The sequence below is a fragment of the Stenella coeruleoalba genome (genome assembly GCF_951394435.1).
Source record: "Stenella coeruleoalba genome assembly, chromosome: 11".
NCBI classification, from domain to species: domain Eukaryota; kingdom Metazoa; phylum Chordata; class Mammalia; order Artiodactyla; family Delphinidae; genus Stenella; species Stenella coeruleoalba.
In genome coordinates, this window is record NC_137157.1 from 20322879 (window position 1) to 20336423 (window position 13545).

At 35.4% G+C, this 13545-nt stretch overlaps 1 protein-coding gene across 1 annotated transcript in view; it reads right to left on the minus strand.

Annotated features, from left to right (window-relative positions):
• UTP20 (UTP20 small subunit processome component) overlaps positions 1 to 13545 on the minus strand; it is a 92451-nt gene that overhangs the window by 30947 nt on the left and 47959 nt on the right. Inside the window, exons 28-38 of the mRNA XM_079935846.1 lie at positions 12733 to 12876; positions 12063 to 12142; positions 8965 to 9182; positions 8309 to 8453; positions 7006 to 7093; positions 5991 to 6134; positions 5744 to 5794; positions 5487 to 5639; positions 4013 to 4168; positions 3545 to 3685; positions 2819 to 2956 (exon numbers count right to left, since the gene is read on the minus strand). Coding sequence (XP_079791972.1) covers positions 2819 to 2956; positions 3545 to 3685; positions 4013 to 4168; positions 5487 to 5639; positions 5744 to 5794; positions 5991 to 6134; positions 7006 to 7093; positions 8309 to 8453; positions 8965 to 9182; positions 12063 to 12142; positions 12733 to 12876 — 1458 coding nt within the window. The remainder of the gene's footprint in view (positions 1 to 2818; positions 2957 to 3544; positions 3686 to 4012; positions 4169 to 5486; positions 5640 to 5743; positions 5795 to 5990; positions 6135 to 7005; positions 7094 to 8308; positions 8454 to 8964; positions 9183 to 12062; positions 12143 to 12732; positions 12877 to 13545) is intronic.

Below are 13545 nucleotides of genomic sequence, written 5' to 3' on the forward strand. Positions count from 1 at the left end.
GCTCTAAGAGAGCCTGTGAGCCACAACTACTAAGCCCACGTGCCACAACTACTGAAGCCCACTTGCCTAGAGCCCATGCTCCGCAACAGGAGAAGCCACCGTAATCATAAGCCAGCGCACCGCAACGAAGGGTAGCCCCTGCTCACCACAACTACAGAAAGCCCGCGTGCAGCAACAAAGACCCAACACAGCCAAAAATAAATAAATAAATAAATATAAAAAAGAAAAAGGACCAGACTACTCACAAGTAGCCCAACTGCATCTGAAAAAAATTCTCAGGAACACTTAAATACAAAAACGTCCAGCACCCAGCAAAGTCACATTCACAATGTCTGGCATCTGAAAGATAGCTACAAGGCATACAAAGAAGCAGAAAATAACTCTAATGAGAAGAAAAATCAACCTATCGAAATGGAAACAGAAATGACACAGATGATACAGACTTAATAGTAGACACAGATATTAAAACAACTGACATAATTATTGATATATTCCATTCGATCAAGAAGGAAAAGGAAAGCATGGGCATGTTAAGGAGAGACATGTAAGAAAAAGGCCCAAATTGAACTTTTAGAGATGGAAAAGCCAATTCTGAGGAAAGATACATTGGATGGGATTAAAAGTAGATTAGACAGAGCAGAAGAAAAGATCAGTGAAGTTGAAGACTTGGTAATAGAAAAATGAAACAAAATGAAACCCAGAAGGGAAAAAAGAAAGACTATTTAAAAAAAAAAAAAAGAGTGTCAGTGAGTTATGGGACAACTTGGAATGGAATACAATGGAATCTCCAAAGTCAAGAACGAGAAACAAAAATATCTTTGAAGAAGTAATGGCCCAAAATTTCAAAGTTTGACAAACACTATAAATCTATAGATCCAAGAAGCTCAACAAACCCCAAGCACAAGACACTAAGGCACATCATAATTTAATGGCTTAAAGTCAGTGATAAAGAGAAAATTTTAAAGCCAGCCAGGAAAAGAAAAAGATATATTCCACTCAGAGGAACAAAGAATGACTTCCTTTAGAGACAATATAAACCAGAAATCAGTAGAGTAGTATCTTTAAAGTACTGGGAAAAACCTCAAAACCTGTGAAATTAGAATTCCATACCTAGAAACATTATCTTTCAAAAACAAAGATGAGAAAGGACAAACAAAAGCTGAAGGAATCCATTACCAGTAGACCTGCACTACAAAAAATTTAAAGAAAGTCTTCCTGTCAAAAGTAAAATGAGGGCTTCCCTGGTGGCGCAGTGGTTAAGAGTCCGCCTGCCGATGCAGGGGACACGGGTTCGTGCCCCGGTCTGGGAAGATCCCACATGCCGCGGAGCGGCTGGGCCCATGAGCCATGGCCGCTGAGCCTGCGCGTCCAGAGCCTGTGCTCCGCAACGGGAGAGGCCACAACAGTGAGAGGCCCGCATACCGCAAAAAAAAAAAAAAAAAAAAGTAAAATGATACAGGATGAGTATTTGCATCTACACAAAGGAATGAAGAGCACTGGAAATTGCTGATCTAATATGGAAGCAAATACAAAAGATCTTTTCTTTAGTTTTAAGGATCTCTTTAAAAGATAATTGATGGTTTGAAGCCAAAACAACAACAGTGTATTGTGTGGTTTAAAACTAACATACAGGTAAAACTTATGGAAAAAAAATAGTACAAAGATAGCTAATAAGCCAATGGAGATAAAATAAAATCATTAAAGGATATCCAATTAATCCAATAGAAGAAGAAAAGGAGGAAAGGGAAAAAAAAACAGAACAAATGCAGAATAAATAACAAGATCATAAATTTAAACCCAACCATATTAATAATCATATTAAATGCAAATGGTCTAAAACCAATTAAAAGGCAGAAACTGTCAGATTGGATTTAAAAAAGCAAGATTCAGCTATATGCTACCTACAAGAAACCAACTTTAAAAGTAAAATAACAAATAGGTTAAAAATAAAAGACTGTAGAAAGGTATACCATAACAATACCAATTAAAGCTAAATATAATTTATTTTTTTTGTCTACACCTCTTTCCTATTTTACTGCCATCTAACTCTGAGCTGCTTACTGGCTCTTCAAACTGGAATTTAGGGATGCATTCTTTTATCCACTTTAGAAATTCTTAAAAATTTTTTGAATATCCGGAAATAACAGAGGAAACCTATCCTTGAACAAGATCATATAATCAACAGTATAAATTCAAGTCACAAATCCTGATATTATCTCAGTTAGACTTAAATATTTATCAAGTCTTTACCATGTGCCAGGCACTGTTCTTACGCACTATGAGGTATAAAAGTGAAGACGTTCTGAGTTCAAATACCAGTTCTGACTCTATATTTTTGAGAAAGTTCTATAACCTCACATATTCTCAGTTTACTCCCCTATAAAACAATAACAGTCCCTACCTCATAGGGTTGAGTTGTTGTGAGGAGGAAATCAGATTACATATTAAAGTACTTAGTATTGTGTCTGTACCTGGTATAGAGCTAAAGAAAAGGCAGCTGTTGTTTTATTTCATTTCTTATGAGCCATTTGGGAAAACAATGAGAATTAAGGCCTATGAGACAAAAATAATAGTATGCCATCTTAGTAATGTGATCATTTCTAAGCAAGCAAACATTTTGTGGTTGGCCTTTGTGCGCTAATAATAGCCACCATATTTAGAGCAAGTGCCAGGCACAATTTTAAGGGCTTTAGAACTATTCTAGGACTGTAATTATGGTGACAACATCAGTATGGATGCCACCAACCCCATCTACAGTTTGGAAAAGTGTGTCATGGTACAAGGAGAAGCTTACTGGTTTCTAGATCTAATGCCCTACCTTGATCATTTTCTCATCAAAAATTGGAGCCATGGCATAAGGCATGATGTAATTCTGAAGAGATTTAGAAGACAGCACAATTTTGCCTTCCATTAGTTGTTTTGCCAATTTCTTCAAGGCTCTTGCTCTTCTGTGGATCTACGAGTCAGATAAAATATGAATTAGTCACTGAATAATCTCACCTACAACCAGCTCCATTTCAGTATCATGTTCCTCTTCCATGAAAAGATTAAAAGAGTGAAATACAGTCCATGTGTTACATGAGCAAACACTTGTGCCTTGATTTGCTTTCAGAGACATAATCCATAGTATTTCTTTACCAATGGATCCTAGAGCAACTTCTTAGGAAATGGCAGGGAAAGGTGACACTATTATTGTGGTTTGTGATACCACTGAGGAAATCAGACCCCAGGAAACAATCATCTCCTATGCAAATCTGATGATCACAAAGACCAAGGAATGAGAAGCTCAGAACTTTTTGGAAAATTAAAATGTATCTTTTTCTTTTTTTTCCTTTTCCTTTTTTTTTTTTTTTGCCACACCGTGTGGCTTGTGGAGTCTTAGATCCCCGACCAGGGATTGAACCCCAGCCCTTGGCAGTGAAAGTGTGGAGTCCTAACCACCGGACAGCCGGGGAATTCCCTAAAATGTATCTTTTTAAATGAGACAGAACGGTTTGAAACACTTGTTTATAGACAAGAAAAAGAAAGAAGAATTGTCTTCTACCTGAATGTGCTTCATATTCTCAAAGAAGTCCATTTCTGGATCATGGCAATCAGTTAGCTGTACCAAGTCTTTAAATTCTGGTTGATCTGGAAAGGTTTGAATTAAACAGGAAAGCAGCGTGGTATAATCTTGTTGAATACTCTGCAAACATCGAGTTGAGAAAAAAAAATTTTTTTTAATTTTAAAAAGAATTTGCTTCTTAGGTAATACAAAGAAACACCAAAAAGTCATTACAATTTTTTATAAAGTAAAACATTCCCACTGAAACAACAAACTATATAAAATCAGAAGTGACTGCCCTCTTCTCCGTTCCTACTCCCCTGTTAAAAGTTTGCTGAATATTTATACAATCAAGTATTTTACTTAAGTGTACTAAGCCTGACTGCTTTTCTACACAACTACAGCAGAAGTAGGGAAAAACAAAAACAAAACCCACAGATAGTAGTACTTAATTGCAAACCCCAATACCTCTGTCTGGCTCTTCAATCCTTTCCTCAATTTCTCCAGGAGTGAACGATGAATGATTTCTCTATATTCTTTCTCTGTGACATTCAAAGCAGCAAGCCTTTTGATGATATTCATCAAGCACATGCTTGCATTATCACTTAAAGACATGTCTCCTAACTGGACACAGGAAAAAACCCAAATTATTCTGTATAATAACTATAATGTTGAATATTATTTCCCAATGAAAGAGTTTATAATATTTAGCCACTGTTCTGTATAAAACTCTCTACTAAGAAATGTCCCACAGGTACTTCATACTTAAGGAAGAACCAAACATAGGGTTGTGAGGAATACAGTAAGTGACTTTGAAAAGTCATGCTTACTGAGAAGTGTCAGTAATTTCAGAAAATACTATGAGATGTACTATTTTTATATTACTGATTTTGCCTTTATTTAGAAATTTGGTATTTTATCCATCACGGATTTTTTTTCTTTTTCTTTTTTTCATTTTTTATTGAAGTATAGTTGATGTAGAGATGTACTTTTTAATTAGCTTTATTTCTCAAAGCAAACAGAACAAAAGGTTCACTAAAGCCAGTTTTCAATATTCAAAATCAGGTGATCACTTACAGTGACACAGTTGGCTGGTATAATTCTGGTTAGCTGCTTCAGAGTTCCTGGTTTAAGGAATGCAGGTTGTGAGTGTAGAGAAAGTATTCCCAACTCAGCCAACCAGGCAGTGATTCAGGATCCCTCATGTTAAAATTTGATAAGATATATGAAGAATGAGCCCAAATGGGGAGATTACTTTTTCCTATATTACTTAATCCTTAATATCAGATGAACAACTATAAAATGCCACAAAAAGATTACTGATGTCACTACATAGTTAACTATTAACCAAGGGTTTCATTTTCCACATTTTTGAGTTTTAATTCATTTTAGCAACATGGCACTTAATATAGTTGCAAACCCCTTTTATTTCTACTATATCAATAAAAGAGGGCAAACTTAAATAATATAGTTACATAACTTAAAACATTGATATTTAACTGACACACTATGAAATTCACCCTTTTATTGTACAATTCAATGGTTTTCAGTATATTCAGAAGGCTTTACAACCGTCACCACTATCTAATTTCAGAACATTTTCATCACCCCCAAAGGAAACCCATTAGAAGTCACTCTCTCCATTCTTCCCGCCCCTCACAGCCCCTGCTAACCACTAATTTACTTTCCGTCTCTGTGGATTTTCCTATTCTAACACACAGCTTTTTGACTTTTCACAGTGCTTCCACATATATTATTTCATTCAAAATGTCTGCCTTTCAAATCATGAGCATAACAGTATGGTCTTTGCCAAACAACATATTCTACAACTAAAAGAAATTTTATATTAAAAATCCCATCCCCCTCCAAACCAAATTAGGTCATTTAGTCATATTATCAAAACAATAAAAAAAATTCATAAATTTTTGTTATAAAAACCTACCTCCATGTTATAGAAACAATTATGCATAACAGGAATTAGGTAGTTAACGTCCATGGTTTGCATCTCTTTAATATAAGAGGTGATGGTCTGGAACGCTGAGAAGCGAACATCAAAGTTGATATCATCAAGATGTCTTTGATCAAAGGCGTTAAGCTATGAGAAATGCCATTGAAACCATATAAATGAAGGTATATAAATTTTAAATAAGGAATAATAATACTTTGGAAGCAAAAGAGACATAAGATTTTCTTTCTTACCTTGACAACATCAGTAATATATTTTAATCCACTATCAAAATCAGAAAGACTCTAAAAGAAATGAAAGCAGTATATTATTAGTGAATAAAACCTTAACTTGTCTGCCTGCCTCCCTTTGACTCCCTGCCACACTCCAATATATATGGAAACGTCGTATCAGCACCAGGCAAGCTGCTAATATGCATTCCACATCATAGTTATCTTTTGAAAAAGGGGTGATTTTGGGGTAAAAATGAATATTACAGACCTGGAAAACTGTACAAAGCAACTGTCTTGACAACTTGTTCTTAATAACTGAGAAGAGTTTTGCTAGAGGCTTGAGGAAGCTCGTAGGCTCCAGACAATGTTTCAACAGGTTTTGTACTGTCACCAGAATATCAACCTCTGTATCCTTAAGAAAAAATATTGAGAGAAATCATATTTCAGTAATTTATAAAACTGGTCAAATTGGCTTTAATATATTATAGCACAGAAAACAAATAAGTATAAATAAGAAGTAAAAGTAGTAGTACTTAGAAAAGTTATTTCATAGTCTTTTAAAAGTTCTTAGCATTTTAACTTAACTGAAAACCTATAATAGTGTCCATTAACAGTTTCTTCCTTTAATTCTAATAGGAAATATGCATGGTTTTGAAAAATAATTTCTTCTATTTTCTAGCTAAAGAGCCAAGAAAAATGAACTTGCTGAGGAAAAATACACACTTCTGGTCGTTCACAAATCTGTGGTCTTCTAAACTGAATTACTATAGAGTAGGAGTCATTCAGTACAACTCCTAAGGCCTTATAAATGAGTGTGCAAAATGGGAAGACTCTTTTCATCAAGACTGAACTATGGTTTGAAAATCACATCAGAAACTCTAAACTATGCCTGAATATTAAAACAGTGACTTTTCATTCAGTTTGCCACTGTCACCATATTTAAGATCAATGCGTGTCTCAGGTTGCAGATTTGTTATTGATCAAAGTCAGAGAGGGGAAAAAATCCTGAAATGGATTAGAAGCTAAACAAAGGAAAATAAAGGGTTTGAGACTTTTACTGTAATGGTAGATGATGAGGTCTCCACCTTCTCGCCTGCCCCCATTCCTCTTTCTGTCCCCAGTTTTCTCCTCTGTTTTCAATTTTATGTTTTTGTATGAAGTCTTTTCACAAATACTCTGGGATAAATACATCACAGAATCTAACCAATAAAATTATTGTTTACAAATAAACCTAAAAATAAAGTGCCACTTCAAAGACAAATAAATGTGCTGTGAATTCATGCCTGAGCAATATTGCCACGGTGGAGGAAAGGCAGGAGCAGTGTAATGAGCAGAGAACTTTGTTCTTTTTCTTTCATAAACTTGCTGATCCTGGAGAAGGAAAAAAAAATGGAATATGTAAGGAAGATATATAAGTTAAGAGTATTTCTCCAAGTTAAACTTTTCGTAAAAAAAATTCAGTGATGAAAGACCCAGGTGGCTTTTAAGTATGTGTGTATATGTAAAAAGCTTAACTCAGTTATTTAGCAGTGCCCACTCTTATTTCCCTCCAACTTCAGGTTGGTGGCTACTATTCTATTGCTTTTGTAATATCTGATTGTGTAGGTGGGTTATAGTAAACTCCAATCCTATAATTAGTAATTGATAATTACTTATTTCGCAAAGAAACAACATTTTAAGTGCTAAGACTTGTTTTAGGTTTTATATACATTTCCATATAACTCCCAAAACAGCCCTATAATGTAGGCATTATTAACCCCACTTTGCCCGGAGAAAACTGTGGCTCAGAGAAGTTGATGTCACAGAGCAGGTCTTTCAAACCTAGTCTTTCTGGTGCCTAATCACTCATCATCTTCTCACTATCACGTAGCCTATGATAAAATTTAGTAAGTATATTTCCCATGGTTTCCCATTCTGCAAAACTTAGAAATACACTAGTATAAATAAAACATTTAAAAGAAGTTCCTGGAAGATTCTAATATATCATTTTTTTATTGTTGCTGAAAGTAACAGAAAAAATAAACTTTCAACAACTAAGTCCTGTAACAATTTAGATTTTAAGATAGAATCATTTTGTGCACTCAGATTCACTAACCAGGCACTTTATAGAAATCACAATTGTATATTACCAGGTCTAGCAGTATAGAGAGAATCTTTAAAGAGAATCTTTAAAAACCCTTGCAAGATCTTCTTGACTCTTAAAAGAACAAATACAGCAACCTGCTCTTTTAAATTATTTTTATCAATCACACTTAAAAAAAAAAAACACAACTATGTGATCTCACATAACTCGAAATTTTAATTGAACAAAATACGTAAAGGCTAATAAACAGGCAAATCCATTAGTCTACCTTAGAATTTTGAAAAGTCTGTTATCTTTTATAATTAAATAAAGGCAGATGTCATAAAAGGTTTATTCCAGCAGAGGAGAATTCTACATTAACTTAAAAATGGAGGACATTTAAAATACTGAAAACTTTTTTAGCTTATTACCTTGTTAAAACAAATGAAAAACCAAGCATAATTAAAAAAAATTAAAACTACAGGTGGTAATGTTATCTTTTAAGGACCAAATGTATCACTTACTTTGAAAGAATGCCCAGTTCCTTACTGACTTGTGCTCTATTCTTCTTCTTTTTCACCTTTTCTGCACTTATTGTGGTTTTGCTGAGATACTGGAGAATTGCAGGTACACGAGGTAGAATTAATCGTCCTCCTATCGTGATAGACTCTGAAACAGTGATAAATGTACTGATTTTAATTAACTATGCTCTTAAAAGCTAACTGTACAATATCTTCCTAATGACAGAAAAGGAAAGCACTCAATTACCATGAAAATTTAATATATTTCAACTCTAAATATTAAATAACTTTCTTCTTAGTCAAAACATCTATATCAGTAGCTAAATTAAAATTTTATATGAGACCCTTGAGGATTTAAACCATTTTGGGTAGTAGTAAGAGAACTGTTAGGATAATTTGGTAAGAATTCAGAGACATGACAGTGGAAATCATCTGATAATGTCCTGAAGGATAGCTGAGCTTTCTGGAGCGTAAATAATCCGAATTTCTACCTACTGCAAAGAAAATTCAGCTTATATAAATTGGTATTAATTCCTAGAGAAAAGAAACTCTCTTAATAGAGTAAGTTATAAAAAGAGATTCTATCAACTTTTCCATTCTGAGGGCACAAATGATACCTCAGAAGTATAAGAATTGTTTGCTCTGTACAGCTTACATACCATCTGCACTTTCTGTGTATACACATCCTGTCACAGGTAAGCTCAAAACTGTTTCTGTGGGTTCAAAATCTGGAAGGCTAAGAAGGTCATCGGCTATTTCCATCACAATACTAGCTGTGGCTTCAGAGAGGTTCTTTGCTGAGAGAATCGCAAAAACATTGGTCAGGATATCACATTCCGGGTGCCCAGGTTTCTGTTTAGCCAGGAAAGGGAAATATCTGCAAGAAAAAACACTAAAATAGTCATCTTCTTTTTCAATATGTTTATTTCTAAAAACACGTTCCATATGAATTTTCATAGAGTTTAATGAATATATATGTGTATGTGTGCATATGAATGTTAATAAGATTACTCAGAAGGGAAATTACTTTAAAATCTAAAATTTGATGGATAATAATTCCAGGCACCATACAACGATTATATTATCTACGCACTTTATGTATATTTCTCATTTAACCCTCACAACATCTCTATGTTAAGGTGGTATCCTTATCTCCACATTACAGATGAAGAAATTGAGAACTGTCTAAAGCTAATGAGCTAATAAGTCATAGACCTGAGCTGTGAACTGCAGTCTAAGCCCTAGTTCTAAAAGAAATGTATTAAAGACAGGCTATTTTTCAATTATAAGCCTTCTAGAATATGAATGTTTATATGCTCACATAAAAACCATGTACTACAACGTGAAAATTAGGAGTACAGACCACAGACGAAACAAATATTTGCTGAATTAGGATATGCAACATTCAGATTAGGATAATTTGTCAAGGGAGGGAGATGAATCCATCCCTGGTAATGAAAGACTCACACAAATGATACCCAAAAAGGTAGAGAACACAAAAGCTTTCCAGCCACGGGCAAACTAGCAATTGTTTTACAGCCAGAGATGCAATCCCAACAATCAGTAGGAAGGCCAAACTGAAAAAATTCAAATAGTTTGGCTTTACCAATTCATCATCACTGGAAAAAGAGCTCAAGCACTTTAACACACTTAGTCCTGACAGACTGAAAGAAAAGTTCTAAGAGGTTGTACTCATACATCTTTGTCCAACAGATACTGGGGATAGTACGTGCAGGCACCAAGCAAGATACTTTACATATTGTATCTCCATTGTCAACGAGAGAGAACTTGTAGAAGAGAATGAGGTGGCATCCAATGATGTGATCTATACCTGAGTAAGGACCCAACTAACACCTAAACCAAGTCACTACTGTAAAGTCTTCTTGGATGAAAGTCCTTCATGGCTTATCTGTATAACAATGACACAACTATAAAATATTTCTCAAGTATGCCTATGAAGTGCTGCTTATAAATGTCCAATGAAAAAACAAGATATGAAATTGCTTTCTCAAATTGGGAAATAAATGAAAAGAGCCTTTATGACAGTAAACATAAAACAGGCTTTCCTGAGGACCAATGGCAAGGTATTGTTTTTGAAGACTATTTAATGACATGGGGAAACGTTCGTGACATAATTTACATGAAAAAAACAAAATCAAAAGCTAGCTATAAGGTATGATCCCAATTTTGTAAAAACTGATGCCACGATTTTAACATCACTGAATCAATAATAAACACATTTTCTTTTATTCTATCTTTTATTCTTCAAAATAGACCAGGGCAAATTAAGTCTGTTTCCATTACTGAGATAAACAAAATAGGTTTCTCACATCCCCACTTTACTGAAAGTTCCCACATTCTTCAGCAAATATTCATTTGGTCTGTAACACAGCATCTCTGAACCATCAGTAGATGAAGGTTCTGTAAATGGCTCATAATGTCCACAAAAGGATACTGATTTATGACCATTAGCACTGTATGCATATTTAGATGGAGTTTTACAAAGAACAGAAGACAATGACCTAAAAAATCCAAAAAGCTTGTGAAATTTTTAAGTGGGAACCGGGAAAATGACAGAATGTGAATTACAAATCAGCTTTTATTTTTAAGCAAACATGCAAAATTGTAATATTTGGGTGATGATATAACTACCTAGTGTGTTTCACATCTGTTTTTCCCTTTGCCAGGTCAAATCAAACTGCTGATACAATCACTACACATTGGAAGAACAGCCATATCAATCCCAATACTACTAATTTTCTTCTTTTTTAAAAAATTTATTTAGTTTTGGCTGCGCTGGGTCTTTGTTGCTGTGTGCAGGCTTTCTCTAGTTGCGGCGAGCGGGGGCTACTCTTCATTGCGGTGTGCGGGCTTCTCATTGTGGTGACTTCTGTTGTTGAGGAGCATGGGCTCTAGGCACACGGGCTTCAGTAGCTGCAGCGCGTGGGCTCAGTAGTTGTGGCTCACGGGCTCTAGGGCACAGGCTCAGTAGTTGTGGAGCATGGGCCCAGTTGCTCTGTGGCATGTGGGATCTTCCAGGACCAGAGATCGAACCCATGTCCCCTGCTTTGGCAGGTGGATTCTTAACCACTGCACCACCAGGGAAGCCCCCCAATACTACTGATTTTCAATTTTCAATTCTTTTTTTTTTTGGCCATGCCACACAGCTTGAGGGATATTAGTTCCCCAACCAGGGATGGAAACTGGGCCCGCTGTAGTGGAAGCACAGAGTCCTAATCACTGGACCGCCAGGGAAATCCCTAATTTTCAAGTTTTAATGAAATTGTAAAAATAGCTAAAAATGTGTAAGTCTTGATATAATATACACTCTACAATTTTAATTTATATTAAATTGCAAAATGTTGCTTTATCTATTTTTTCCTTTTTTTATTGTTATAAGTAATTCAAACACTCCAAAGATATATCATGAAAAGTCTCCCTTCCCCACTCCAGCTCACCAAACCTCCACTTGCTACGGTGACATTGTTTCTCATGTAGCCTTGATCCATTTTCTATTTCATTTTGTATTTATACACACATACATACACATATAAAAGCATTTTTCCTGGAACACACCACACCTATTATTTAGCAACTTGTATTTTTCTTCAAACTATGTATTTTGAGATTCAACTGCCTTATTCTTTTTAACTGCACTGAAAGTAGGTCACTGTGTGGAAAGAGCATAAATTACATTACTAGTTCCCTTGACCAGTTAGTCTAAAACAAAGGCAAAAAAAAAAAAAAAAGATTATACCTTGCATTTCTGCACCAGATACTAATTAGCTTCAGCAGAGGAGTAGGAGAATACTGACTCTCAGATCCAAGCCTGCTGATCTAGGACACAAAATAAAAACAGAATACAAAATAAGAACATACACAGAATTGTAGGAAAAACCAAACAACTGAAAAGCAGAACAAGAACAGAAATCACACCAGAGAAAAAAAGAGCCAAGAGATAAACATTTAAAGGACAAACTGAGTAGTGAGAAATCTTTCCTAAAATCAAGTCTCTCCTAGTCTTAGCTATAACTACACCAGTTATCATCACCAAGTGGGGACAACCAGAGAAATCAAACAAGGAAATAAGAAAAAACCCTGTGTATTTTCCCTCATGCTTGTCAAAACCCAGAGGCATACTATGTGAGGTGCTACAAAAGTTAGGTTACATTTGCTTAAGAGATAACAGTCATATTCAAATTAGCCTTAAGTATGAACGCTATGGTATTGGAGAAACTAGCTCTGGAGCTTTAGGTGGTAGTGGAGGCAAAGAAAAGTGTTCTAAAACTTGCAGAAGCAAAGAAAGACCTGATGTGAAAGAAAAGACCCGGATTAGCATTCGTGGCTGGGTGCAGACTGTGCTGGTGAAGCAGTATTAAAGGAAAAAGCAGAAGGTATCCAGGCAGAACAGAGAAATCAAGCTTTACCTGGGGCCAAACTGCACCATGAAATACAGCATCAATTTCTTCTGTTCTGAACTGATAGGACTCCCAATCCAAAAAGATATCAGTTACCATTTTGATTCCAAGACGTCTTAAATTTTTCAGTGGGTTAATAAACCTCAGCTGTATCTGTAAAATAAAGATCTTCTATTAAAAAGATATCGCTTTTATTCTTGACTCCTCAGGGCGGCACTCCTGCTCAGGTGGTGAAGAATCAAGCTGGGATCCTGTTATGAAGCTCTGATCCACGTGGAAACGCCAACTGAGTAAGTCATACTGCTTTTCTTATTGAACAAGAGGGGAAAGCATACTTAAGAAAACCAAGTGGTGAGATGTGTTCTATTATCAGGCCCAGTAAAATCACACTGTGTCCTTAGGGAAAAACAAAGTCTCAGTGGGAACAGCTGTTTTGTATTCTACATTGTTTTACTTTTCTGAAACTGTACACTTTAAATTCAAGAGACTATGAACAAGGATGCCATTGCTTTGCTATGCAAAAGTCTGAGGAATCATGATAGTTCACATACCCATCAAGTTTCTAACATTCACTTTTAGCTAATTATCTCATTATACAAGTTACAAAGAGAGGAGACGACAGGCAAGCATAAGAAGGTGACACAATTACAAGTCATTCTGTTCTGCTTCAATTCTACTGGCAATATTTTCATTATCTGCTAGATCATGTTTGGTGAAAAATAGAAACTATTATGGATATTTGAAAAAGCATGGTATCATGATCCCCCGGAGTAGTAAGAAACTAACCTTGGCAAACATGACACCAAATCAGACCCCGCCCTT